Raw genomic sequence first — 26200 nt, 5'->3', positions numbered from 1 at the left:
GATTGATGTTATTTCCTTTAAAGTGTTAATATATGAATGTACATTAATGTGCGAATGAAAATAAATACACTAAACCAAGTATTTTATTCATATAGCACATGGAGCTGGGGTGTGTGCAATGGCCTTGTGTAGGTTGTCCTTGTGTAGGTTTAAAGGGGGTCAAAAGGGAAAAAGTTACTTGTTTAAAAAAAAGCCTCTGACATCAAAACTTGATGTATTCCCACCCACCCCTTTTATTCCTCATCCTCTGTCTAAGTTTAAGATTTTTAGTAACATCATCATTGGGAAGATGGTGCAGGAGGGCTGAGGAAATTTTGGGGTCCAGCAGTGTGTCTGCAAAAGACAATGCAATACACAGAGGTTGAGCTGGGAAGCAATATGATTCTATTGCAGCTGATTCTACTGTAGGTGTGTGTGCCTGCCTACAACAGACAAGGTAAATAGCATCTGCCCCCAGAATCTCTTTCAGTTTGTATGAACAGCAAAACAGAGAGAAAATAGGAGGAAAGATATGTCTGCATCAATAAATAACCTCAGTATGTCAAAAAGCAAAGATCTGTAAGTTTGGCCTTACAGAGGAATTCATAGAAGGGTGGAGGCTGGTGAAAGAAAAGGTCATCCATGGATTCATTATGGAAGAAGACTTTATGCAGTCTCTAGAAGGTTCAAAATATTTTGTTTACTTATACAAGAGTTACTGGATCTCTTCACTTCACGTTGGTTCACTTCACATGTGGCTATTGTTAGCTTTGAATAAAGAGTTGGCTAACACATGCTGAAGTGATCTTCTTTTTTGTTATGTATAAACCTATCCCTTATCTTATCATGTTATTTCTCCTTCTGATCCCAATTTTTCTGTTAAAGTATGCCTAGAAACACATCTGCTTTGCTAAATGAAGTAATACTCATACTGAGACATGCTGAACAAATTAAAATATGCACTTCCAATATGTTTCTGGATTGCAAGTCCCATAATCTCAGCCAGAATAGCAAATGGTGAAAAGCACTGGGAACTGCACTCCTAAGAACCTCTGAACATCAGTCATCCCTGACTGATCAAATGAAGGATTTAACAAGACTTTGCTCAAGAACGCACTTCAGAACCACTAAATTGCCACGTAGGAAATTATGGACAATAAGGTGAAGGCCTGAAAACAATAAAACAAATTATCCAGCATTGTATTGTCAATAGTATTGGATCTGAAATAGTGAACATTCAGGTTCAAATCCTCACTCAGTCATGATGCTCAACAGGTTTATCCACTCAGACTCCCTCTACTCTAATTTTCAGGGTATAAGAATAAAAAGGGCTAAACTTTGTATCCTATCCAGAACTCCCTGACAGAATGAAACTAATACAAATGTATTAAGTAAATAACTAAAACAGAAACAAACTACATAGCTGATAGATTTGCCTCATTTAAAAAAAGGGTTTATAAAACATCTTTCATAACATTCCCCAAATGATAAATAAATTCAGTATGTTATGTGTCTAAAGTCACCTTTAAGCCCATGTTTAAACATATTTATGCATTTCAAGGCAGCTACGAACAAATTAAAGTTTATAAAACAACTATTTAACAAAGTTAAAAACATTGCACATTAAAAATATTAAAATGTATTAAAAACTATAAACAAACCTTGATGTCAGCATTACATAGTATTTAAAAGCCCAATTCAAACCCTGATGGCACAAAAATGTTTTTACTTACCGCCTCCAGGGAGGAAGCCTGGGAGCAGCCACCAAGAAGGCCATTTCCCTTGTTCCCACCAAACAAGCCTGAGAGGGTGGTGAGACACAGAGAAGAGTGTCTTCTGACAACCTTAGGGAAGCAGATATGGTCCTTCAAATAATCTGGATCCAAGCTGTATAGGGCTTTATAAGTTAAAAGCAACATTTTGAATGGTTCTCAGAAACATACTGGCAGCCAATGGAACTGTTGCAGTAAAGGAGTTGTGTGCTCCCCGTAGCCAACAGTTTTCCATGCTTTTTCAGTCAACACTGCAAAAGAGCACCACTTACTAGTGAGTAGGATGACTTACCTGTCTTCTTTTAAGCCTCAGAGATGTAGAGGTAAGCAAGGCCTGTGCCCAGCAGCTGCAACATCTTAAATTGACAGCTCAGAAATGGAAGGAATGGCTAGAGGTTTTTGCATTGCACATGATGCCTTCATTCTCCTTTGCAGGAGAGAAGGGGTCACTTCTGTCAGCGTAAGATCCAGGAACCCATGTCTTGAGGCAGGACTATGGACCTGCCAACCACAATGTTGGGGTTGGCCTTCAAGACCAACCATAGATTTGTGGATTTGAATGTGGTTGTTACTGTTCATAATAATTTCTTAGGCATCTTTTCCAAGAAAGACTAAAGACGACTTACAATAATACTGAAATATACCACTTTTAAATCAGAATAAAACAGTGATGCCTATCATAGTCCCTTCTCTCTCTAGAGTCACAGTCCAACATTCAAACCACTACACCACATTGGTTCTCAAAACACAACTACCATAAAGTAATGAAAATATCAGTAACAATCACCAGCCAAAACAACTCAGATGTTGCATTAAAAAGTCCATCATACACTGTGCATAGCCCTTCAAGCTATAGATATACAGCAACTCCATAAATTTCATAGGGTTTTCATGGCCAAGGAACACTCAGAAGTGGTTTGTCATTGCCCTTATCTGAAATATAGCCTATAGCATCTGGTATTTTTGGCGGTCCCCTATTCAAGTGGTAACCAAACCTGATCCTGCCAAGCTTCCAAGCTCTGATGGTCTGGTGCCTTCAGGCCTTAATACACTTGGATACAAATTAACATGCTTACATGAAAATAACTGATATTTTGGAAATAGGAAAATGAATGTACCAGACTATTAAATTAACAAAGGATTCTTTTAAAATAGGGGTGGGCCATTTGTGGTCCTACACACCTTATTGGACTGAGAATACTATCCTTACTATGTTGGCAGGGAATAATGGGAACTACAGTCCAATAACATCTGGGGACCCACAAAGCTGCCCACCACTACTCAGAACCTTCAGTGTGCCATTCAACACTCTGAAAGTTGAAAAGGACCTAGCAAAATGTCCCAGGAAACCACTAGAAACATAGAGCCAGAATATTGAATTAACACACACAGTGGAAATGCTGAAGACCAAAGATTTTCTAGGATATATTTGGGGAATATAGGAGATAGTAATGTAACAAAAAATCCTTTTCCACTAGTCACTTCAGCATTCTTGAGAAGTTTGGAACAAAAAACATGAGAAAAAGCTCTTTTTCATTTTAATATTTGTGAGAATACTGGTAGTAGCACACAGAGAGAGAAAGGATGATACCAGACTTTGACAACCAAGTTGTTTTAACATTGACTTGATTTTTTTGTTTTGTTTTGAGAAAGGAATTAAAGTGTAATTCTACATATCAGACAAATTTGATGCCTCGGTATAAAACTACTCAAGTTAATGTTCTGTAAGATTAAAGTTCTCATTGTATGTTGGGAGAGATGGAAAAGAATTTATTGCAGTCATGATTCGTGACAGAATGGCATCTCCTGAATTTTGGTGTAAGACAGAGTGCGTCTGCACATATTTATACACTTGTAAGGCTTCTGATGACCAAATCATGAGCTCCAGTTTTGGGGAAAAGTATGAATAAAGATAATAACAAGTGTAAATTTAAAATTACTAAAACTAAGAATAGATACCATTGGGGAAAAAATGCACAAATATGACTAAGTCAATAGGGAAAATATGTACCAACATAGTTACAAATTTCTAATCAGGCAGAAGAAATAGTTCCACAACTTAACATGAAAGACAGGATTAAAATGAGGGTAAGATTCAGAGAAATGTAAAGAAATTTAGTTTTTGAGATCCCTAGAAACTGGGTGTGATACTTTTAAATCTCCCCACCTTTCTGGCAATATAATCTTAACACTTCACAATTTCTTTGGTCAATTCACAGAAAAACCTCACATATTTGTCCTGTGTACTACACCATGCAAAACCCATGAAATTCAAACAGCTTACTGCTTTCGCAGAAGTGGCTCTGAAATTTGAATTGAAAGAATCTTGATAAAAAGACATCAGATTTGATGCTTTACAGTGCATGTGTAGACAGGCAGAACATATGCAGCAATCCTTAAACATATATAGTTTGGAAATCTGATTAATAATATTTAATTTTTGCTTTTTCAAGATTACTGAGACAGATGGGGAAAAAATTAAAGCAGTTAAAAACTACAGCTACTGGTTTTGTTTTTGCAGTCAACATGAATGAGCAATCCATTCATGTGATAGGATCTAAGGTATGATCACTTCCAGAGCTACTGTTAGCATGCCAGATTTTATTTTGTATGAATATTAGAAATCAAATGAAACTCAAGACCTAAATACTGGCCTTTAAATCCAAGTGCATATTTTCATGTGTGTGTCTAGAAAATGCACAAGCTACTTAAGATGGACCCTCTGTCACAAGTGATTTGTTCCCCTTTTCTAGAACCAAATTGCTAACAGTGAGAGCTTTTTGTATACCAACTGGTCATGAGCATAGAAAAGAACTTTTAATGTTAGTAGGCCTGAGTAACTCAGCTTAGAAACAAATGTTAAAAGCAGCATTTTGACCAGAAGTTTTCAAGGGAGCTAGCTGTGGAACTCCCCTAAACCTAGTAACAGACAGGATGTTAATATTCACTCTTTCTACAAAAATCTGTTATTTCCCCCATTTGTCTCAAGTAAGCCATTGTCCACAGCAAGAATGCTTATTGCACCCATCTAAACCAAGTGAAACAATAAATCACGTGACCTAGACATATGTCTGTTGCTGACAATTGCAAAAGTGTGGCTAAGGGGTAATAATAATAATATACTTTATTTTTATACAGCTTTTCCGAGGTGATCAAAGCGGTTCACAGAATCATTTAAAACTTACACATCGTGGTGGCATCAGGAGTCCAAAAGAGCGAGATTCAAATCTGGGTGACAGGAAAGTCACATGCTCTCAGCCTAAGGAGGCAAATGTCAAACCTTTTCTCAATAAATCTTGAGAAATTTAAACGGTGACCATTATGTTGGATTGACTGGAAGGTACATAACAAAAATACAATGATTTTGTGCAACATTCCCCTTTGTACTTAGAATTTCAATGAAGAGGAAAATCCAAGGATCAGCTTCCATAGAGGTCCAATGGACACAATTCTGTTAAGCAGTGTGACAGGCCGGTGGTCATGTACTTGGAAGTTTAGCTACATAAAGCTCATTCTAAGAGTTTGCCAAGGAAAGAGAGAAAAAAAGTCAGCAGTATGACTTTTCCTGTATTTTAGGAATCACCTTTCATCTTGCACTGCTACAAATCACTACATAAAAGAATGAATATTTATCATGAACTTTAATTAAGTTGTTTTATTTCACCTCCATTCATACCCTTATGTACAGCTGGAAAAGCTCTCAGAATTGCTTACATATCAATAATCAGAAGACAAGACCAGGGTGACCAGATGTCTGAACTGCATAGAAATGTGATAGTATACTCATGGGCGTGCACAATACAAATCCTACTCCTGCATGTGCAACACAGAATTTTAAATATACAATTCTCTCATAACCTTTCCCTGCTATACACAGAGACTCACATAAACTTCTAATGCAAGGTAACAATTTGCCTTACAGGTGGCCATATTGCTAAAAGCCCATTTTCTTGATCACAACTCCTCAGTGTTCACTTTTGACTATGTCATCTATGCGCAAAGCCCACAGAGGTGTGACTAATGCAGCCCCTCCTTTTGAAAATTCTCAACAGAAGCATGGTGAAAATTGCTATAAGACATCATTTGGGTTGCCTTAGGGTGGTCAAGCTGAGGCTGGTAGTCAGGATTCTGGTATTGACATTGTGTGAGGTTTCACTCTGATGTTTTATATTTCAGCTGTTTCTGTTTAATCTTTGGCTTGTAAGAACTGTTGCAACCTGCCCTAAGCCTTTAAATATATGTGTGTGTATGAGTCTCTCTTTCTCTCTGTGTGTGTGTGTGTGTATACACACACACACACACACACATACATATATAAAATAAATTTTAAAAAGAGCCTGCATCTGGTATAGGAGAAGCATGCTTGAATACCTGGCAATTTACCTTGCCAACCAGATGCTGAATGCAATTTTCCTTCTGTGCCCTTCTAGAGAGGGAGATTAACCCCACCTCTACAAACATTAGGTACATCAAACAAGGATTTAAAGAGGTACGATTGGTGTCATTCCACGGAATTCAAAAGCAGGCTTGTTTGTGTGCAAGTAGCTTTGCAGTTTAAATCAGTTGCTTCACATTGGCATCAAGCACCTAAAGATGCAAAAGGCCACTTTCAAACTTGTATAAAAAGCACATCTGGGCATAAGAATTTAGTTTCATATAATAACAGTTACAAAGGGTTTGTAGTAGGAAAAATATGGAAGACTTTATACATCCAGAAGCACATTCTGAATGTACCATTAAGATTACTGTTCACCTAAAATCCAGTAGATGGCTGATAAGCAGGTCATTTTTCAAGAGTGATCATACTTTGAAATGAAACAAAACTTGAAGGGCTTTGGCACTCCTGCCTTTATCTTCTGTGTGGTTCCTACATAAGATAGCAAATGCAGAGAAAGGGAGGACACCTGCATGTGCCAAAGGCTTTTTAACTCCCCCAAAACTTCCACATGGTTAGTAAAAGGAAGCTCCAGATGTTCCCACCAGACAGTCAGCACAGCAAATGGTCAGGGATGATGGGAATCGTAGTTCAACATCTAGTGGCATCATGTTGTCTACCACTGCCGAAAGCACTTCACTTGTTCAGTCCTAAGCATGGGCCAAAGCAAAGATAAAGAGGTGGCAGTGGCAGTTGAATCTTATCTTTCCTTACTACTGGAATTGCCTAGAACAGAGGTTCCCAACCTGTGCTCCCAGAAGGGCTTAGAGCTCCGCATGCACTTCCCTGGTCTTCCTCAGCCACTCCAGGAAAATTAAAGAAATAAAATTTAATGAAATTAAAAAACAATAATATATTCTTATATATACTCCTAAACACCATTAACTTTTGACACATGGAGTAACAACAACAACAACAACAACAATATATTTATAGCCCCCCCCCCCCAATTCACAGAGAATCAGGGCAGGTTACAACAGTAAAATAATACATCACAAATCAAACAATATAAAAATTAATCCCTTCCCAACCCCCCCATCTCAATCCTAAACAATTTAAAATAGATTACAATATAAAAAACATTTTCACTATAGAGGATAGGCCTCTTAGGGGCTCCGCCATAGAAATAAGGACTCCACAAGGCAAAAAGATTGGGAACCCCTGGCATAGGTACATGGGGTTGTGCCAACTGCAAGGGAAGTTTCTGACCCTTAATACCACTTCTACCATAAAGCGAGGGGATGCTGTATAAAAGATGAGGGTCCTACCACTCAGAAGGCATTGAGCATTTCCCCACAAATCAGTTGAGAGTGATTGGGGAGAAAGAGGTCACAAAATCCATTCCTTCTTCCCTTAGCTTCCAGAATTGCTATAAATGTTGTAGCATCCAGACACAAGAGTATAAGTGGTACACTCTTCCCCCCCCCCAGGAAAAGGGGGGGGGGGGGGGACCTGCCATGGGTTTGGGCTTAGAGGGTCAGAAAATGCCTTGCTTATCACCTGTCCTTTAATCCTGAACCTATCACAGCAGCTAAGAACCACTGACTCAACAAAAGAGTAGACTTGATTTTTTTTTCCTGACAGCTTTCCTCACCGCCCAGCTTTCACAACCATACATAGAATAGGAAATACGATGGCATGGGCAATCCTAACTTTGGTACTTAATGAAATATCTTTACACTTCAGTGTCTTATCTAGTTCCTTCATAGCTGCCCTTCCAAGTCCTATGGATTTATGAAACTATGGATCGCCCTAAAAGAAATGGGTGTGCCACAAAATTTGATAGCCCTGATGCACAACCTGCATTCAGGACAAGAGGCTATGTTAGATCAGAATACAGAAAAATTGGAATGTTATCCAATTGGAAAAGGGATCAGGCAAGACAGCATCCTATCACTGTATCTACTGTATTTAACTTGTATGTTGAGAACACCATATGAAAAGTAGAACTGGACTCAAAGGAAGAAGGTGTGAAAATTAGAGGAAGGAACATTAACAATCTAAGATATGCAGATAACACCATAAAAATATTAGAAAATATCAGAGGTATTACTGAAGAAGTTCAAGGCAGAAAGTGCAAAGGCAGTTTTGCAGATGAACATCAAGAAAACAAAAACTATGACCACAGACAATCCACATGGTTTTAAATAGACGATGAACAGATTGAAATATTCCAAGATGGGCTCAATCACCAAGAAGAGACCAGCAGAGTAGAAGCTAAAATATGGAGGGAAAGTGTGAATGCTGATCAAAATGGTGGGAATCCTAGTTCTTATCCTCAGCTCAGGTTTTTCTGTAGTGAAGAAATCTAGCAAAGGCACGGTGGTGCAAATGAGCTAACGGGTGGGATAAGAAACCTTTGCCGGTGTTATTTGGCCTCTGTGCCAGAGACTCCTCTGGTTTAGGGCAAAAATACAGTGGACCCTTGTTATACGCTGGGGTTTGGTTCCAAGATCCCCCGTGTATAACAAAATCCGTGTATTACTCAAGTCCCATTAAATATAATGACATATCAAAATGGTGTCCCTTATAAAAAATGGAAAATCAAGGTTTGATATTTGAAATTTATACTTTTTTTGAACATTTTCAAACAGTGTATGCTTGAATCCGTGTATAAGAAATCCGTGTATAAGAAGGGCCGACTGTACAAAGGAATCAAAGACTTTGATGCTATGTTAAGGGGCAAAACAACTGGATCCACATTCAACTATGTATCTAGGAACTCCTTTACAAAATGTAAGTACATAAAAGTATGATGAGGGATGATCTGCTAGCTCCCTGATCAGCTGACTTTTTTGTGTGAGGAAAGTAGCATTGGCGGGATACAAACCGCCATATAGTACGTATAGGATACGTACTAGGGTTAGGAAGGGGCGGTGCTTCCGCACCCCCCTAACCCTAGTACGTATCCTATACGTACAAGATAGCAGCGCCCCTTCTACATGGGCGCCGCCATCTTTACGTACTGGACGCATAGCGTCCAGATGTGTCGCGGCGCCTATGATGTCGTGAGTCCGCGCCAGGCGCCTCGCGACGTCATAGAGGCGCCGCAAGAAGAAGCTCCAAAATGGAGCTTCTTTTTTGCTCCGCGCGGGAGCCGCGCGATTTGGCTGCTGCGGCTCCCGCACGGAGCAAATGGCGGCGGCGGGGGAGCGCCGCAAAGCGGCGGTTTGTACCCCGCCATAGAATGCTTTAAAATTGAACCATTTTCACCATGTAGGCTCTGGACTGGCCAGTTTACATGTACCTTTTATTGGCTAGCTGGCGACTTGGTGGTCAGGTAGGCATTTGCACATATTGACAATTTCTTGGAGCAACTCCCTATTTATCTACTCAGTGGCACAAAGAAGTTAACCACTGGAGGACAGGCATGAGCAGACTGTTCCTGCTACATCCCTGCATGGCAGTCGTTCAAATCTCTGGCCCTGCTGTGCTGTTCAGAAAAGAACAAATGCTTGAGGCAAGGTGACAGGGTAAAAAAGCACAATCAGAGAGCTAGCTCATTTGAGTTCTTCCATATCAAACTCAGACCAAATTCAGAACTCTATCACTTACTTCTGGCTCAAAAAGCAACTTGCTGCTGCCGCCACCACCATCCTCCCTGTTCCCATCTTAAAGTATGTGAGAGCTCTCTTGTTTGCCTTTCATTCCTGAGTCCCCTTGGTTACTATGAGGAGGAATGTCCCCTCCTATGTGTTCCATTTTCCAAGTTTCTTCTTGTTATAACTCCCACCCAACAAATGGGTTTATTTTGTTCCTCAAACAGAAAATTGCTCAACTAGGGTCTGAAGAGGTACTTAAAATACTCCAAAACGTTTAACAGAATGCATGGACAAATGGATACACTTAATTCTGGTTAAAAATTAGCACAGTCATTCTATCTCATTCCATATAAAAAAATTTGAGACTTCAGTTTTAAAGAAGCATCATGGATACTAAAGTCCTGTGTTCCCTTGATGTATTGGAATTACTTATGCATGTCTTTGAATCTCAGCCCTTGCATCTCAAATTTCAGTATGCAAACTTCATGTATAAAGATCCAAATCCTTTAGCTCCCTTCTCTTTCACACCAACACTCATACTCCATAGGCCTATATAATCTTATTTTTCCTCTCTCTTTTTAAAATTAAGGGCCATTATCACATTATTACTTACAAAGCCTTTCTAAGACAAAAAAAAGGTTTGAGTTACATAGGAATAAATAATTTTAACACAGCAAAAAGATACTTCATTATTTTATTTTGGGAACTGATAAATACTTAGCTAAGTTACAAACAATGAAGTGCAATGGAAAGCACAGTGGCCCATCAATGTTAAATCAGTATTTAAATTTTCAGTCCCTTTTGCAAAACCCTCCCTTTCCAATCAGGTTGGTGCCGCCATTGCTTTGACTCAAAACATTTGAGAGGAGAAACAGCATATCTTGAGACCATTAGATTCAATTTTGTTCCATTTTTAAAGTGATATTTGCTTTTGTATATACAGGTATTCTTATTTGAACCAAAAACCCTACTGATAGGCAACAAATAATACACATGGATTTTTGAACCACTTTGGATTTTATCGGTCTGAATCGCTTTCACTCTCTTGTTTAATTCCATCTTCTTGTTCAGCATCATTCTCCTCATCACTCTCTTTATCCCAGTCTTTCATTGACGCGCCCATCATGAAGTCATCTCGCAATATACTCCATGTTGGCCCTTCTTCCAATTTAGATTCACCCTGAGAATTAGGAAAGGGAGGGAGTAAGTAAAGGAAAGGTGTGTAAAACACAATAGAAACATTATCTAATTTTCCTTGATCTAAAGCATCCAAGTCTTCAGTGATATACTGTATCACTTCCAAATACTATAACCATCTGACCCATAGAGGCAACAGAATGTTTTTGCCAATGGAATTTTTACCAGCAAAATTGTGTGTGCGTGGGCAGAGGCAAATTCTTCCTCCAGCCTGCCCTGCACTCCTAAAAATCTGCTTTCGAAGACTGTTAAAAGCCTTAGAGTCAGTCTTCCAGTGGCACAGAGGGCTACATGGGGAGGGGAAGAAAGTTTCAGCATGCTACTTCAAATCTGGATTACTTTGCCTTAGAAGCAAAAGGGGGAAATAATCTTCCAAGACACTTCCCATATCTGAAAAATTAATACCTACCTTGCTCAAACATTTGGGAAAGGCTTGGATTTTAGAAAGCTTTAAGTGGAGTTGACCACATGCAGTATGACCTTTCACACCACACACATTTCTGTGGCATAGCAATTAAACAATGCGCCCCGATTCTCACTTTTTTTCCTGGCTGGCTATTGCTGAACATGTGTGGCAGGAGCACTTGCTTTGCCCAGTGAAACAAATCTGAGAATTCAACACTGCAGGAAAAGCAGGAAAGCAAGGATGCTAAATAAACTGAGAGGAATAAAAGCTATTGGGGAACACCTGGTGAATCTGAAGTAGTCTCAAGCTTCAGACCAGTATGCAGAAGGGAAGCCCTAAGAGAATTCCATAATGGTAAGTTCCCAGTCAGCATCAGTCCAAGTCATTCTGGTTCAGAGGCACATAACCTGTATTGCATCTTGCCCACCATTAACTTAACACTTTCTACCCAGAGATCCTCTCAATACTGAAGGAGATAATATGATCATAAAGGTAACACATACCAAGTAACAGATTAGGAATATCATTAACAGCAATACTCTCTACTATGTAAAAGGAACACTAGTTTGCTATTGTGAAGTTACTTTTTGTTCAATGAGTTAAGACCTGGTCATTTCGTAATCAGATACGAAAGAACCCAAAATTCACTCCCAGGAGGAGCTACCTTATGGCTCCCTCTGCTTTTGGTCACACCCAGAGATGCTGGTGAAACTGAATCTTTGTGAAGTCCAATATGAAATGACCCACTGCAACTTGAACTGACTCAGAGGTGCAACCTTTGGAAGGAATATGTAGTTTGGAATATAACTGTCCCTCAGATTTTGCAGTTCATCAGTTTCTGTGATGCAATTCTCAGCTCACAGCATATAGCAAAAATGTTCTTAAGAGTAAAATATATTTAGAAATGCATGTTTCATGAGGAAGGTATGTTGAAAATATATTTAAACATGTAGTTTTGCTTTTAAAAAATATAAATGAAATAGAAGAAGGACAGAATGTACTTATGGACATTCACCTGCAAATCTGACTTGAACTAGAAACAGACTGATCTGCTCATTCCCAGTCACGGATGAGATAATGAAACAGATTGACTACTCTCAAAAGGATAATGGTTCCACAAACATCATCAGCTTTAATATCACACATGGATGTAGGCGGACATGTGGGATTTGAATTTGTGTCTGTACTTGTGTTCATTCTTGCACTGAAAGTCCTGGCTCTTACAATTCTCTGAGTGTAGTGTTTTGTGTGTAAAGAAACCAAGCAGCCTTAAGTCAGCTTTTCACAGAAATTCAACTGACACAACGGTGAGAAAAAGTTCGATGACAAAGATGTAATTCAAACAGAAAACTACCATGAGTCCATTACTTTGCCTGACAGTAATTGCACACATTTCTATTGTGCCACTAAAAGATTTTTGTAGTTGTTTAAAACATAAAGGGAGACCCAGAATGGTGTAGTAGTTTGAGTGTTGCACTACAACCATGGAAACACACCGGGTTGACTGTGGGCAAATCACACCTTCATGGACCCAGAGAAAGGCAATGGCAAATATCCTTTGAACAAATCTTGACAGGAAAACCCTGTGATAGTTTGCCTTAGGATCACCATACATCAGGAAAAACCTGAAGGCACAATATAAAGATATAAGATACAATTAAAAAAATGTTTCATGCACACAGAATGGGTAAACTAAAACCAGTACAAGCAATAAATCAAACTGAATTTAAAAGCCTTAGAAAATAAAAATACAAGTGTGACAGAGGTACCATCTTTAAAAAGTTCTGGCTTTACCCAATTAGCCCTTTCCAGAAGACAATGTTGGTGGACTCAGGGCTGTTTGACAGTGGAACACACTCCCTCAGAGTGTAGTGGAGTCTCCTTCTTTGGAGGTCTTTAAACAGAGGCTGGATGGCCATCTGTCAGGGATGCTTTGATTTGGATTTCCTGCATGGCAGGGGGTTGGACTGGATGGCCCTTGCGGTTTCTTCCAACTCTATGATTCTATGACTCTAATTTGCAGCCAAAAATGCACACCAAAATCAATTATCCTGAGTCACCAAAAGGATCCAGGAGAATTAAAATGATGGCTTTCTCCTGGCAGAGGTCATCCACCAGGATAACCAAGGTAGCCTCTGTGCCAGAAGCAGGCCTAAAGCCCAACTGACATCGATCTAGAAATTCCCTGTCATACAAAGATGCCTGAAAATGCCTGACAATCTCATATTCAAACTTTCCAAGGCCACAGAGGCAATTCTCATCTCCACACCCTAAGTATCTTTAACTGGAGATGTCTTTGGTCACTAAGCTTAATCATAGATCACATTCTTTGGTTGCAGAGCACTCTTATATCAGGCATGTTGGAGCTTATTTTGACCTTTTTGAGAAATGAAGAGGTTTAGTTGTAACTTGACAGCTGGTTCAGGCACACACATATATCACTTAATCTTTCAGTACTTAATGCTCTGCAGTTGAACAAGGCAACTGGATCTACAGAAAAGGACTCTGTTTAGAGCTGAGTGTGGCGATAGGGAAATCCTCTTTGCAGTGATTAGTGATTAGTTTTGCTAAACCAAAACAAGAACAGTCTTTGAGAATAAAAAGGGATACAGATAGTGTGATTATGCAAAGTGTGAAGTCAGCTTTACTGCCTTTCTGTAAGCAAAGAACATATGTAGCAATAGCAATAGTAATAGCAAGTACATTTCTATACTGCTTATCAGTGAACGAAGCACTCCCTAAACCGTTTACAATGTGTAAGCTAATTGCCTCCAACAAGTTGGGTACTCATTTTAGCGATCTATGGAAGGATGCAAGGCTGAGTGGACCTTGGAGCTCCTGGGATCAAACTCACAACGTTGTGGCTGCAGTACAGCCATTTAACCACTGTGCCACCAGGGTTCCTTAAGGCTTAATAAGAATACTATATTTAAAGTTGTCAGAGATAATGGGTAACACATGCACACCCCAACATAAATAATTTATAGTTATACCAGGGAATAATTTCTTTACAGCAGTCTAAACTGTCCAATGACCTCTTTTATTACTCTTAGGATACTGATTTGTAAAGCACATGGAATACAGGGCTAGCACAGCCAGGGACTGGTTACTCAAATCCTCTGATGACTGTCTTTGCCACTTTGACAAGTCAATGTAATACAGCTTTAATTAAAAATATAATAATCCTAGCACAGAAGAAAAAACCAGGAAGTTTATTCCTAAATTTGTTTCTGTGTACAAACACAAAACACTCATATTGTTTAGTTGGGAAAAAAATGATAAGAAGGTGACAAAGAGCTGAGCCTTAGCTCAGCTTTTGCAGCCTGACTTGTTGCCAGTTCTTCAAGATTGAAGAACCAAGGAGCTATTTTATACAGAGCAACAGCACCACTCAGTGGCCATCACTCAAGAAACATCATGGAAACCTGTGCAGCAAAAATAAAATAAAAAGTTCTATGGCACCTTACAATTTAAAGTTATTGGGTCAAAGTATTTTTTTGTCTTTTTCTAAATGGAACATTTGTCACGGGGAGTTTTCATTCTATAATGAAGTAAGACATACCCATGCTCAACTCAAAGAGGATTGCAATCCTCTAAATTGCAAGGATTGAGTCACAGCTTGATGGCAGACACAAACAGAAGATTCCACGTTCAATTTCTGACATCTCCAAATCTGGCTGGGAAAGATTCCTATCTGAAATCTTGCAGAGTTGATGTCAGTCTGTGCTGCCAATACTGGGCTAGATGGAAGTATGATCTGACTTGGTATAAAGCAGCTTCCTATGTCTACTAAAAAATACACCTCATGAATTCAAAGGATTGGTCAATGACCCATTTGCAGCTTTCAGCCACAGTATAATACTTGGAACATAAAACTTGATCAAAGGTGGAGAAAAATATAAATTCTATTATTTGCTCTGAGTCATATATCAAAGTTTCAAAGTGTATCGTGTTTGTTTGTTGTTGTTGTGTACCTTCGCGAGATTTGTTCAGAGGTTTGCCATTGCCTTCTCCTGAAGCTGAGAGCATGTGACTTGTCCAAGGTCACCCAGTGGTTTCATGATCGAGCTCGGAATCGAAGCCTGGTCTCCAGAGTCGTAATGCAACTCCCAAACCATTATTTTTGGAAATTCTGAAACCATAAAAAACTCCAGATATTTTGGTAAAAATGGGAATATATGCAATACTTTTTGATATTTGCCTAAACATATTTAATGCTTAAAAACAACTTATAAAACTGTATAATTGACACATTTACGTATTAGTAATCCATAAACACAAAAGCAGAAAGAAAAATGCCAACGCTTATCATTCTTCCTGCTTGCATAATTTTAGATAGAGTCCACAGTTAATTCCTATACTTTTTTTGCCACTTCTATTGTTGTTGTTAGCTGCTCTCGAGTCAGTTCTGACTCATGGCGACCCTGTGGATGAGACATTTCCAAGAATCCCTATCTTCCACTGCCTTGCCAGATCCTGCAAGGCCTTGCCCATAATTCCCCTTATTGAGCCTATCCATTTGGTTTGTGGTATTCATCTTTCTTTCACCCTCCACCTTTCCTAGCATTATTGTTTTTTCTAGTGATCCATGGCTTCTCATGATGTGGCCAAAGTACTATAGTCTCAACTTGATCATCTTTGCTTCCAAGGAGAACCCTGGTCTGATCTGTTCATGAACCCATTTGTTTGTCTTCTTGGCTGTCCATGTAACGCTCCCCCCACAGTCATATAAAACTGAAGACTCTGCCCACCGTTACTTTATTATTGTAGTATTGTTTTTAGATTTTTATCGTCTGTAATTTTAATGGATGGAATTGTTTAATCCTTTTTAAAGGGGGGAATTGTATATATTGTATTTTTTTAAAAGGTTGTACGCCGCTTTGATTATGGAAACAAAAAGCGGGATATAAATTAAAGTTTTATTTAATTATTATATTATTTATTTTATGTCCATGGTGTCCTAAGTACTCTTTTCCAGCACCACATTTCAAATGAGTTGATTTTCTTTCTGTCTGCTTCCTTCACTATCCAGCTCTCAAATCCTTTCATGGTAATTGGAAATACAATGACTTGAACAATTCTGACTTTAATGCTCAGTTTTATGTCTATGCTCTTCAGTATCTTTTCAAGTTCCTTCATAGCTGCCCTTCCCATTCCTGATCTTATTTCTTGACTGCAGTCTCAATTCTGGTCAATGATTGATCCTAGATATGGAAATGCTTTAACTATTTCAATTTCCTTGTTGTCTAGATTGAATTTGTGTCTTTCTTCTGTGGTCATTATTTTTGTTTTCTTTATGTTCAACATCAGACCTGCCTTTGCACTTTCATCTTTTGTCATTCCTTATTAACTGTTCCAATCCCTGAATATTCTTCTGCTAATAATATGATGTTGTCCGCATATCTTAGGTTGTCAATGTTGCTTCCTATCTTAACTCCTCCTTTTTCTAATTCTGCTTTTCTTATGATGTTAAACAGATATTTTTTTCTTATAGTGTTTTTTTTTCCTTGTAAGAACTGTGTAAGATATCTCTGCTGTTTATTTCTCCATGGATATCTTTGGCTTTGCATTTCTTGTCCAACCATGAATTGGTGCCTGATTCTCCAAATTTCTAGAGCAGGGGTTTGGGGTGTACAGAAAAAATCTTTGTTACATGGATCTCTTGCATCAAAATTAATGGATTTCACATAAAGGCTTCCATGATATGTAAATGAGAAGCTATAAAATTGATTTAAACCATGCTTTGATAATTCGACTACACAGCCTTATATATATACGGGGAATGAAATCCCTTCCCTTAATGCAGCCACCTATACATCCCAAAAGCCCTGTTCAAGAGGTCTGGGTAAAGTGTTTTCCTTATTACACCTTTTTAAGGTCCATCTTTTTAATGCTCCACCTCATTTCTAGCTCTTCTACACAGAAAGTCATGGAAAACACCAGCTTTCCACCACCCACTTTCCCTTCCAGAATCTCTTTTAACTATTTCATTTTACTTACTTTACCCTGTTTACCTCTCTCATGGGGCAGAAATGGTAGGATTGTGTATTCCCATAAGATTAAGAGGCTGTGTGGACATAGCATTGCTACTGTCTTAAAAGATATATAGGTTGACAGCTTTAAATTGAACTGAACAGATTTATCTTAGAAGGGGAAAAGGAAATTACAATATTAATTTACAAGTTACATATAAGTATTACATAAGCAAATATTATGTTTGAATGAAAAAAAAGAGAAAGAACTGAGTCTTAATAATATAAAAATCCTAAAATAGTCATAGGAAAAAGAGATAAATGGATAGTTTTGGTAAGAAGGAAGTTGGTGTGGAAGATGAGGTATGTGAGAAGGTAAAAGAGCAAGTGAACAAATAGATGAGAAGAAGCAGAGAGAGAAGAAATAAGATAAAGTTTGAAACACAGAAAAGAAGGTATAGGAATGAGATGAATTACGGAAGAGAAGAGATGGAGTTTTAGAATGTGGAGTATGCAAGTGAGATGCTTTAGAAGCATATTTTATTATTGTTTGAAATAGTTATAATATATTGATAATGGAATTGTTTAGGATACTAGACAAATGTGTGCACATGTAAAAAGTATGAATTGTAAATAAAAATTATTTTGAAAAAAGAAAATGTAGTTTTACCCTATTTGTTGCTGTGCATTATTAAAATTTATGTGTCAACAAAAATATGTTTAAAAAGAAATGAAAGTCCTATTGAAATCCAAAATAAAGCAAGAGACAGTGCTGGAAGATGAGACAGCGCCCCATCAGAAATAAAAAGAACAGAGGAGTGGGGATGTGTCTCTTAATGCAACTGAACTCAAGCCAAAAGGAATTTCAGCTGCTGGCATAGTCAGAGGTGAAAGAAAAGTCTGAAGCTGCACAATGTATGCAGTAGTAATATGGAATGTAGGGAGCATGAATTAGGGAAATTTGGAAGTGTAAAATAAGAAGTGGAATGTATAAACATAGCAATATTGAGTGATATTAAAGTAGACAGGAATGGGATGTTTTCAGTCAGATTAACTACATTGTGTTCTATGCTGAAAATGACAATCAGAGAAGAAATAGGGTGGCATTAATAGATGCAGGAGAGGCAATTGGGCTATACTCAAAATCTGTCTCAGTAATACTAATAGAATAGTGTGAATAACACTAATCCAAGTTTATGCTCCAATTATAGAAACAGAAGAGGAAGAAAATGAAGCACTATCGTGGCACCCAGGAGGGAACTGATTGCATACCAGAACTGGAACTGTTGCTAGCGATAGGGTGAGATGTGTAGCCAAAACACCAAGAAAAGCCTCATTGGTGAAATTCTTCCAACTATTAAGGACAGATAAGAAGTAAAAGATAACAGAAACAGGATTAGAATCCTGAATGCAACAGTTCAGCAGCTTCTGTGTAGGGACAAAGATCTATTATAATAATCAATACAAAGAAACAGAAGACAACAAAGAGGTAGAACAAGAGACATATTTTATAATTCCTGAGAAATCAAAGGGAAATTTAAAACAAGAGTAAGGATGTTCTGTGAACAGTGGACATTTTGTATGATCAGACCAAAATGAAAAGATTATAGAAGCCATGCACAAAAGAATGATATATGAAAGGCAGAATCCTTCAAGGACAGATTTCTGAAAACAGATTTTGTCAAGGAAGAACCTTTTGGGGATGAAACAGCCATTTTAGAAAAGAAAGAGGTTCTCAAAGCACTTGGAGGAAATAAACCAGCAGCAACAGATGATGTATCAATAGAATAGCTCCAAGCTATAGACACAGAATACACCCAAATTCTAATTTTAAAAAAAACCTGGCCAACAAATAAGGAAAATAAAACAATGACACCTAAAGAATGGGTTAGCTTGTGAAGTTATTATCATGTGCATATTTACAGAATATCTAAATCGAGCTAAACAACACATAAAAGTGCACAAAAAGAAATCTCACCTACTATATTCATCTTATGTAAAAACCAAAGCAAACCTAACTTTCAGATTGATCTAACTATTAGCAGTGAGTTCTAACTATAAGCTTCTAACTGCATCCTTTTTATTCTGTGTACTCCCATACAGGCATACACAGAGGCTGAAGAAAAACCTTACAAAGGCCTATCCTCTACTCCTCTCATTCTATGGGACTAATATTTAAAGAAACATGGGTACACTACCTTTCCCATAGACTAAGAAGATACAGAATGCCTTATCCAATAGTTCAAGACAGCATATGGAGTGGGAAATTAGAGATTCTCCAACTTCATGAAACATATATGAAGGAATAAATCCATGGCTCAACATACTTCTTATAGGGAAAAGAAACAAACACCCTGCAGTTATCTTATGAATATACTTTCTGATGAGCGCACACATGTATTCTACTGTGCTTACATACAATGAGAAGCCATGAGTTCCTGCACCATGCCTACATGGCAAACAGAAATTTGTTTCTTATAAATTACTGGATACATACAGGACAGATGTGACTTCCTATATGAAAGTAACAGCTATCAAGAACATTTACCTTGTGCAAGGTGAACCTTGGACTGAAAATCAGTAAGGACAATTACATCACACAAACTTTTATGTTTATCAAAAGCCACCACATGTTTTTAATGCAATGATCTTGGTTCTGGCTTCACTATAAAGCCATATTTTCTGTGTAGGAAACATGTGAAATGGCCTAGCACTCTTTGAGAAAAAGAATTCACTGGGGGAAAAAAGTAAGGTCCTAAAAAAGCATGTAGCATATTTTCTGCATGATTGGCAATTAGGTCACATTTCCCTCTCTTTGCAAAAATGTCTTATCTAATGCCAGATTCTGACTTCCTGTAGATAAAAACAAACAAACCTATTGCTGGCACCTGCAACCTGGGAGCTTAAATTCTACCTGATTAACCTGAGGTTTGCATTCCTTGCCTTAGAACACAGCACATTCCTGAGAAGCCAGAATAGTCCATATCACTGCACTGCAATACAGAAGGAATTAGGATCCACAAAACCTCACATGTAACAGATTAATTAATTAATTAATTAATTAAAAATTAGTTACAAACTTCAAATTTCAACAGTGGCAGTACCACCATATAGCATTTCTAGGGAATCAATGCTGCCCCAGAAGATGCCTGCCAGCCTTTTAAAGCACCAAAGCTCTAAAATGTATTAAAACTTCCAGACTTTCACAGCCTTGCTTCTGGAGTAGTAAACAACTATTTCCTTCATGGAGGAAGCTTTAACTCTCATTGGCTCATTAGGTGGGTGGATAGGCTTGCCATAACCCGGCTGCAACCGGGAACTTCCCAATTTTGGGGGCCCGGGGCCCCTCCCGGCACGGGTGCAGCCCCAAAACCGGCACCCCGGTTGCAGCCTGGTTGCTGCGCCCCTGGCAGGCCTCGCTGCCCTCCCCTCCACCTTGGGAGGCGGGGAGGAAGAGGAGGGCAGCGAGGCCTGCCTGGGGCGCAGGAGGCGAGCTGAGGCGTGCCTCCCCGCGCGCCTGTGCCACCTCCTCCTCCCCCCTCTCCCAGGCCACGCGGAGGAGGCGAAGGTGGAAGGAGGCAGCATCTCCCCGCCGGCAGGGAGGAAGAGGAGGCGGGGGAAGGTGGCGCGGCGTCGGGGAGGCGGGGATTCCCCCGGGATTCCCCCCCGGAGGCCCGGGATGGGGCTCCGCGATCGAAGTCCTCCCAGGCCGGCCTGGCTGGGGCTTGGAGGACGCTTCCTCCCAAGCCCCGCCAGGCCCTGGATGGGGCACCACGATCGCGGAGTCCTCCAGGCCGGCTGGGGCTTGGAGGACGCTCCTCCCAAGCCCCAGCCAGGCCATGGATGGGGCTCCGCGATCGCGGAGTCCTCCCAGGCCGGCTGGGGCTTGGAGACACTGCCTGCCAAGCCCCAGCCAGGCCCTGGATGGGGCTCCGCATCGCGGAGTCCTCCAAGGCCTGCGCTGGGGGCCCCAGCGAGGCCTTGGTCCAAGGTTTAAAAATGTAGGACCTTTTTTAAAAAATTTCCTGGCCAGGAAACAAACAAACAAACAAACAAAAAAATCCTACATTTTTAAACCTTGTCCTACATTTCCCCCGTTTTGGAGGTCCCCAGGGATGGCAACCCTATGGGTGGAGGATGGATGGTAACAAACCATGGTTTACTGTTAACATCTGAACCAAGCCAATGTGTACACTGAAAATAATTCTCAGAATTTCAAACCTAAATACAGTTGCTTAAGCTGTTCTACTAAAATGAAAATGGTACTTACAAGTAATCATGTTTTGGAGTGGAGTGAAGTGAAGTGGAGTGGAGTGTTAAGGGCCTTTTGCTCATTACTCTGAGGACTCATTTACAATTTCAGTTTACTAGAAACATATTTGGCACTCTGAGCTCAATTAAGAAAATAAAAATAAAGCCAAGGCATCCCATTGCAGACAATAAAATGAACCCAGCTGAGACATTACAGTTTTTACTGGGTGGCTAAATGTAAGTCAAGAGAATGAGTCCAAACCCTCACCCAATGTTAGGAAAGCCCCTTGTGACACATCCAATTTAGGAATGCAAAGTCTTTATACTGCTTTGTACGGGACTGCAGCCAAATGTTGAAATGAGAATTTACCTAAGAACTCAAGTGCTGTTACTGAGATTTCCAAGCTATAGTACTAAGAAGCCTCTGCTCATTATTTTTCTTTAATTCCCTATTGCATGAACATTGTGGAGATATTAAAACTTCTTGCTTTTCCTGGGCAAAACAACAGGTGAGATGTGGGAGAATGCAACACTAAATATGTGTATAAGGGCTGCAGTATCTTGCTCCTATACAAAAATGGTGCTGAGACTGAAAGCAGCATTGCTGTTTTCCACACAGCCCTAACAGCCTGCTGCTCCAAACAACAGATGACTTAAAGGCAACTTAAAAAATAGCTTCCTTCCAATCTGTACCTGTCAATAGCCGATTCTTCACATATCAGGAATGAAAAATAGTCAACTGAAGCAAACTATGGTTTCTTACAATCTACTTTGAGTATTCTTTAATAATAGTGGGATTTGAACTTGTTTTGCTTATTCCATATTGACTCTGGCATACAACTAGAAGAGGGACCATTTTGTATTCCAGACTCTGAAAGGGGGGAGCAATATTACTATAACTTTCTTTCATGTGATAACTTTATAAATTGTAAGACTTCCTATACAGGAGAAATCATTCCTACAAATGCTATAAAATGGCACTGCAATTTTGGTGATGTGCAAATTTGCCTAGACTTAACTTAGGAGAGATTACTGATCCATTTAAAAATGCCTTCAATTAGTAGACACCTAACAATGAATCTCAGGATTATCTGGAGGCCTATCAGTTGCAAGAGGGAAATGCTACCGTTATCTTAAGCAAAGCAAACCCCAAGTAGTAGAAGTATGACAAGATACAGCGAGCTTTAGACACAAATATGAGACAGGAAGTAGAGAAGTGATCATCTACAGTTTCATTGGCGGTGCTTAATCAAAAAGGTCTGTTGCAGCTGCTGGAAAGCATTTCCAGCAACAAATATTACAAAGCACTGTTTACAGCACCTGGTCTCCATCCTATCCATCCTGGATAACCTCATTGTCAGCACACAGCAAGTGTTGCAATTCCATCACTGTGTGGTTAATTAAGACCGGACAAACACAGGTTTTCAGTTTGAGCCTTTCTGGGTGGACCACCCAAGAAAGGAACCCAATATTTTAAAACCTCCTGTTGGTATGGTTGCAGTGACAGATGGGTAAATGAATCCATACTTCAGGTTGACATTCCATAATAAAGGATAAAACTCATATAAAATTAGTCTTACCCTGAAATTAAAGTATCATGACCTCCTCACCAAAGAAATTAAATGATACTTCATGCCTTGTCTTCATTTCTACACACACCCAACTGGACGTTCCACCAGTTTAAGACGAGTCATTAATTCACGTATACAACACCCCGATTTCAAAATATAGAAACAGAATACATTGTGGTTACTCAATACACTTTATATCCTTCTGTAACACTATCAGTGTGCATTTTTACAGTTGCCCCTCCATTTACGTGGACTTCAGATCCAATACCTCTACTATCAAAGAGCAAACGGGAATGGGGGTGGGGGGTAAAATGGGGTGTGCACCTGCAGCCACTCACACACATACACACCCATTCAGGCCTATGGGGCTTCAATATCTGTGAGTTACCATTTTCGCAACTCTGCAAAAAACAGAGGGCTGACTGTACTTCACTGGCAACCTAAGACAATTCTACAAACATTTTTTGCTCTTGCTCCTTTATTTATGCACCAGTCTGAAGTGTCAATGGATCAGATTAACCATTTAGTATACACCGCCCACCCCACCAACATGTGAAATGTTCATTTTTTAAAACTCCAGCACAAATCTCCAGGTTTACTAAGGCATTCAACCACATTAGTCACATCTATAACTGCACAGGAACTACAATGCTTTAAGAACTGGAAGATCCCATTTCACAAAGTAACTATCTTGGAGTATCCCAAAGTGAATAACATATAAAATACAGAATTGTAGCATTAGTAAGAACTAACAATAAACACCTTGGGTATATCTGCTCAAGAGCCATGTATATTTTTTCATATACTGTGTTCTCATCCCTCTCTTATCTCTGCTCTACCTCTTGCACATGCTAGTGTGTCCATTCCTACAGACCTAACTGTAGAATAGATCTTCTTGCCTGACAATTCCTTGCAGGAATATTTGACTAATACGAAGCAGGTCTGTGATTATTAATAACTATATGTAAGCTGTGTCTGTATAGTCATATCATCTGTAATAGAAGCTGGGGGCAATGATCATCACCCTTCCCATAAAAAGCCAAGCAGCTAATCTACCTAATACAAGAAAACCCTCATCAGGCACACCACCAGGTGTATGATCAGGGTGGCTATTCCTAGAGACAGGAAGTTTAAGTCATTCAGCAAGGCAATTTTTCTTTCTTTCATCTAATCTGTGTATTAACAAGTCAGGAAGGCTGGAAAGGAGGTAGTGTGCATGGATGTGCATCCAAAAAGCATGTTCTGTTGTAAACCTAGTTCAGATATCCCAGTTTTGATTTCAGTAAGCAATCAACATCTTTGACTGCTAGTTCCTCTTCCTTCTTGGGGGTATGAAGCTGGTCTTTGAATTTTCCCAAGCAACCATAAATGTCTAGGAAACCTGATGGGAGGTCAGAGATAATCTTCACTTTCAGGCCCAGGAGGAGGACCATGGCTCTTCCGGTATACCAAGAAAGGAGAAGGACTTGCATCATACAAAACAAAGAGTAAGCAAAGGATGTAACCCTAAATCTGTACTGGGGAACCAAAATTCTAAAATTAATGGAACTTGCTTCTAAGTAGACCATCAACAATTTCATAGGAATTTTACAGCTTTATTTCGGGGGTGGGGGAATGAAGGCAGAACTCCACCTTATAGGAAAAATATATGCAGAGTCATTTCCAAATACACATACTGAAGATTATAAGATTATGAGTGCTGAGGCAGCAGCAGATGCCTCCATTTAATCCAGGATACTACTCATCCTTTTGCCAATGGGCAATTACAGTTCACTGATGAATGACTGTTCAAGTAGCAAATTGCTACTCTGGATTAAGATGAAGTGAGTGTTAGGTTAGGGACTTTTGAGAAAGAAATTATCTACTTCAACTAAATACTGGCAATCTAATGCAGACTATGATTTCTTGCAGCATATAATGTGGACATGTTCAGCACTTACTTCTTTTTGGTTACAACTTGTATTTGCATGCTCTTTTAAATTACTTTCCTGTATCCTGGAATAGAACTGAAGATCAATAATGTTTGATCCCTTGCCCTTTTATTGTCTCAAACAAATTTATACTCCAAAAATAAACATTCACCATCTATCATTTACTGGTCAGATGATCTTACTTGTTTTCAGCTTCAGGTGATATGCCAGCTGCATCCCTTTTTGGAGCCTGGGGACTTAAAAATTGTGGTACATGCACTGGTAACCTCATGATTTGATTTCTGTAATGTACGCTACATAGGGATATCCTTGTGCCTAATTGGGAAACTTCAATTCGTCCAAAACATGGCAGCCAGACTGGTCACCAGTACTTCCAGGTGTGACCATATAATGCTGATTTTAAAGTCCTTTCATTGACTGCCCATTAGTTTCCGAGCACAGTACAAAATGTTGGTTATGACCTTTAAAGCCCTTCATGGCTTGGGGCCAGTTTATCTATGGGATCGCCTTCTTCCATACAATCTGCCCCGCTCACTTAGGTCCTCTGGGCAAAATCTATTGCAGCCACCAAAAACTAAGCTGGCTGCGGTTACCCAGAGGACCTTCTCTTCTGCTGCTCCTAAATTATGGAGTGGCCTGCCGGAGAAGACCTGTCATATTACCTATCTCGATAGCTTTAAAAAGGCGGTCAAGATGGATCTCTTCCGATAGGCATTGCAGAAATAATACTCTGTTGGGCTATTAACTTAATCCCAACATTGGAAGATAGGGCAGGGAATGGAATCTTATTATGACTTCTGTAGTTCTTATCATAAATGTTGACATTGATGACTTTGGCAATGATTAGAATGGAACAGAAGCTTGACAGGGATCACTTACAATGCTAAAAATTTGCATCACATCATATTCTACGCAAAACTCTGCACAAAGTCTTACTGTCTTAAACTTGCATGAAGACTGGGATATCAATCTACATGTAAATACAGTTGCCCATTCTAACTCGCGGATCTAAGATCCGTGACCTCGATTATGAGCGGAGAGGCAACCTCCATTAATTCTAATGGTGCGCCCACCTGGCAGTACACCTTACATGCAAGCCTCCATTTTCACATGGGGGAGGAGGTATGGAACAGATCGCCCGTGC

At 39.4% G+C, this 26200-nt stretch overlaps 1 protein-coding gene across 1 annotated transcript in view; it reads right to left on the bottom strand.

The window, feature by feature from the left end:
• Nucleotides 1–10405: 10405 nt before the first annotated feature.
• RRP15 (ribosomal RNA processing 15 homolog) overlaps nt 10406–26200 on the bottom strand; it is a 34026-nt gene continuing 18231 nt past the window's right edge. The window contains exon 5 of the mRNA XM_042443629.1: nt 10406–10908. Coding sequence (XP_042299563.1) covers nt 10747–10908 — 162 coding nt within the window. The 3' untranslated portion in view covers nt 10406–10746. The remainder of the gene's footprint in view (nt 10909–26200) is intronic.

Source organism: Sceloporus undulatus, chromosome 1 (genome assembly GCF_019175285.1).
Source record: "Sceloporus undulatus isolate JIND9_A2432 ecotype Alabama chromosome 1, SceUnd_v1.1, whole genome shotgun sequence".
Classification (NCBI taxonomy): Eukaryota; Metazoa; Chordata; class Lepidosauria; order Squamata; family Phrynosomatidae; genus Sceloporus; species Sceloporus undulatus.
This window is presented reverse-complemented; position numbering and strand designations above follow the sequence as displayed.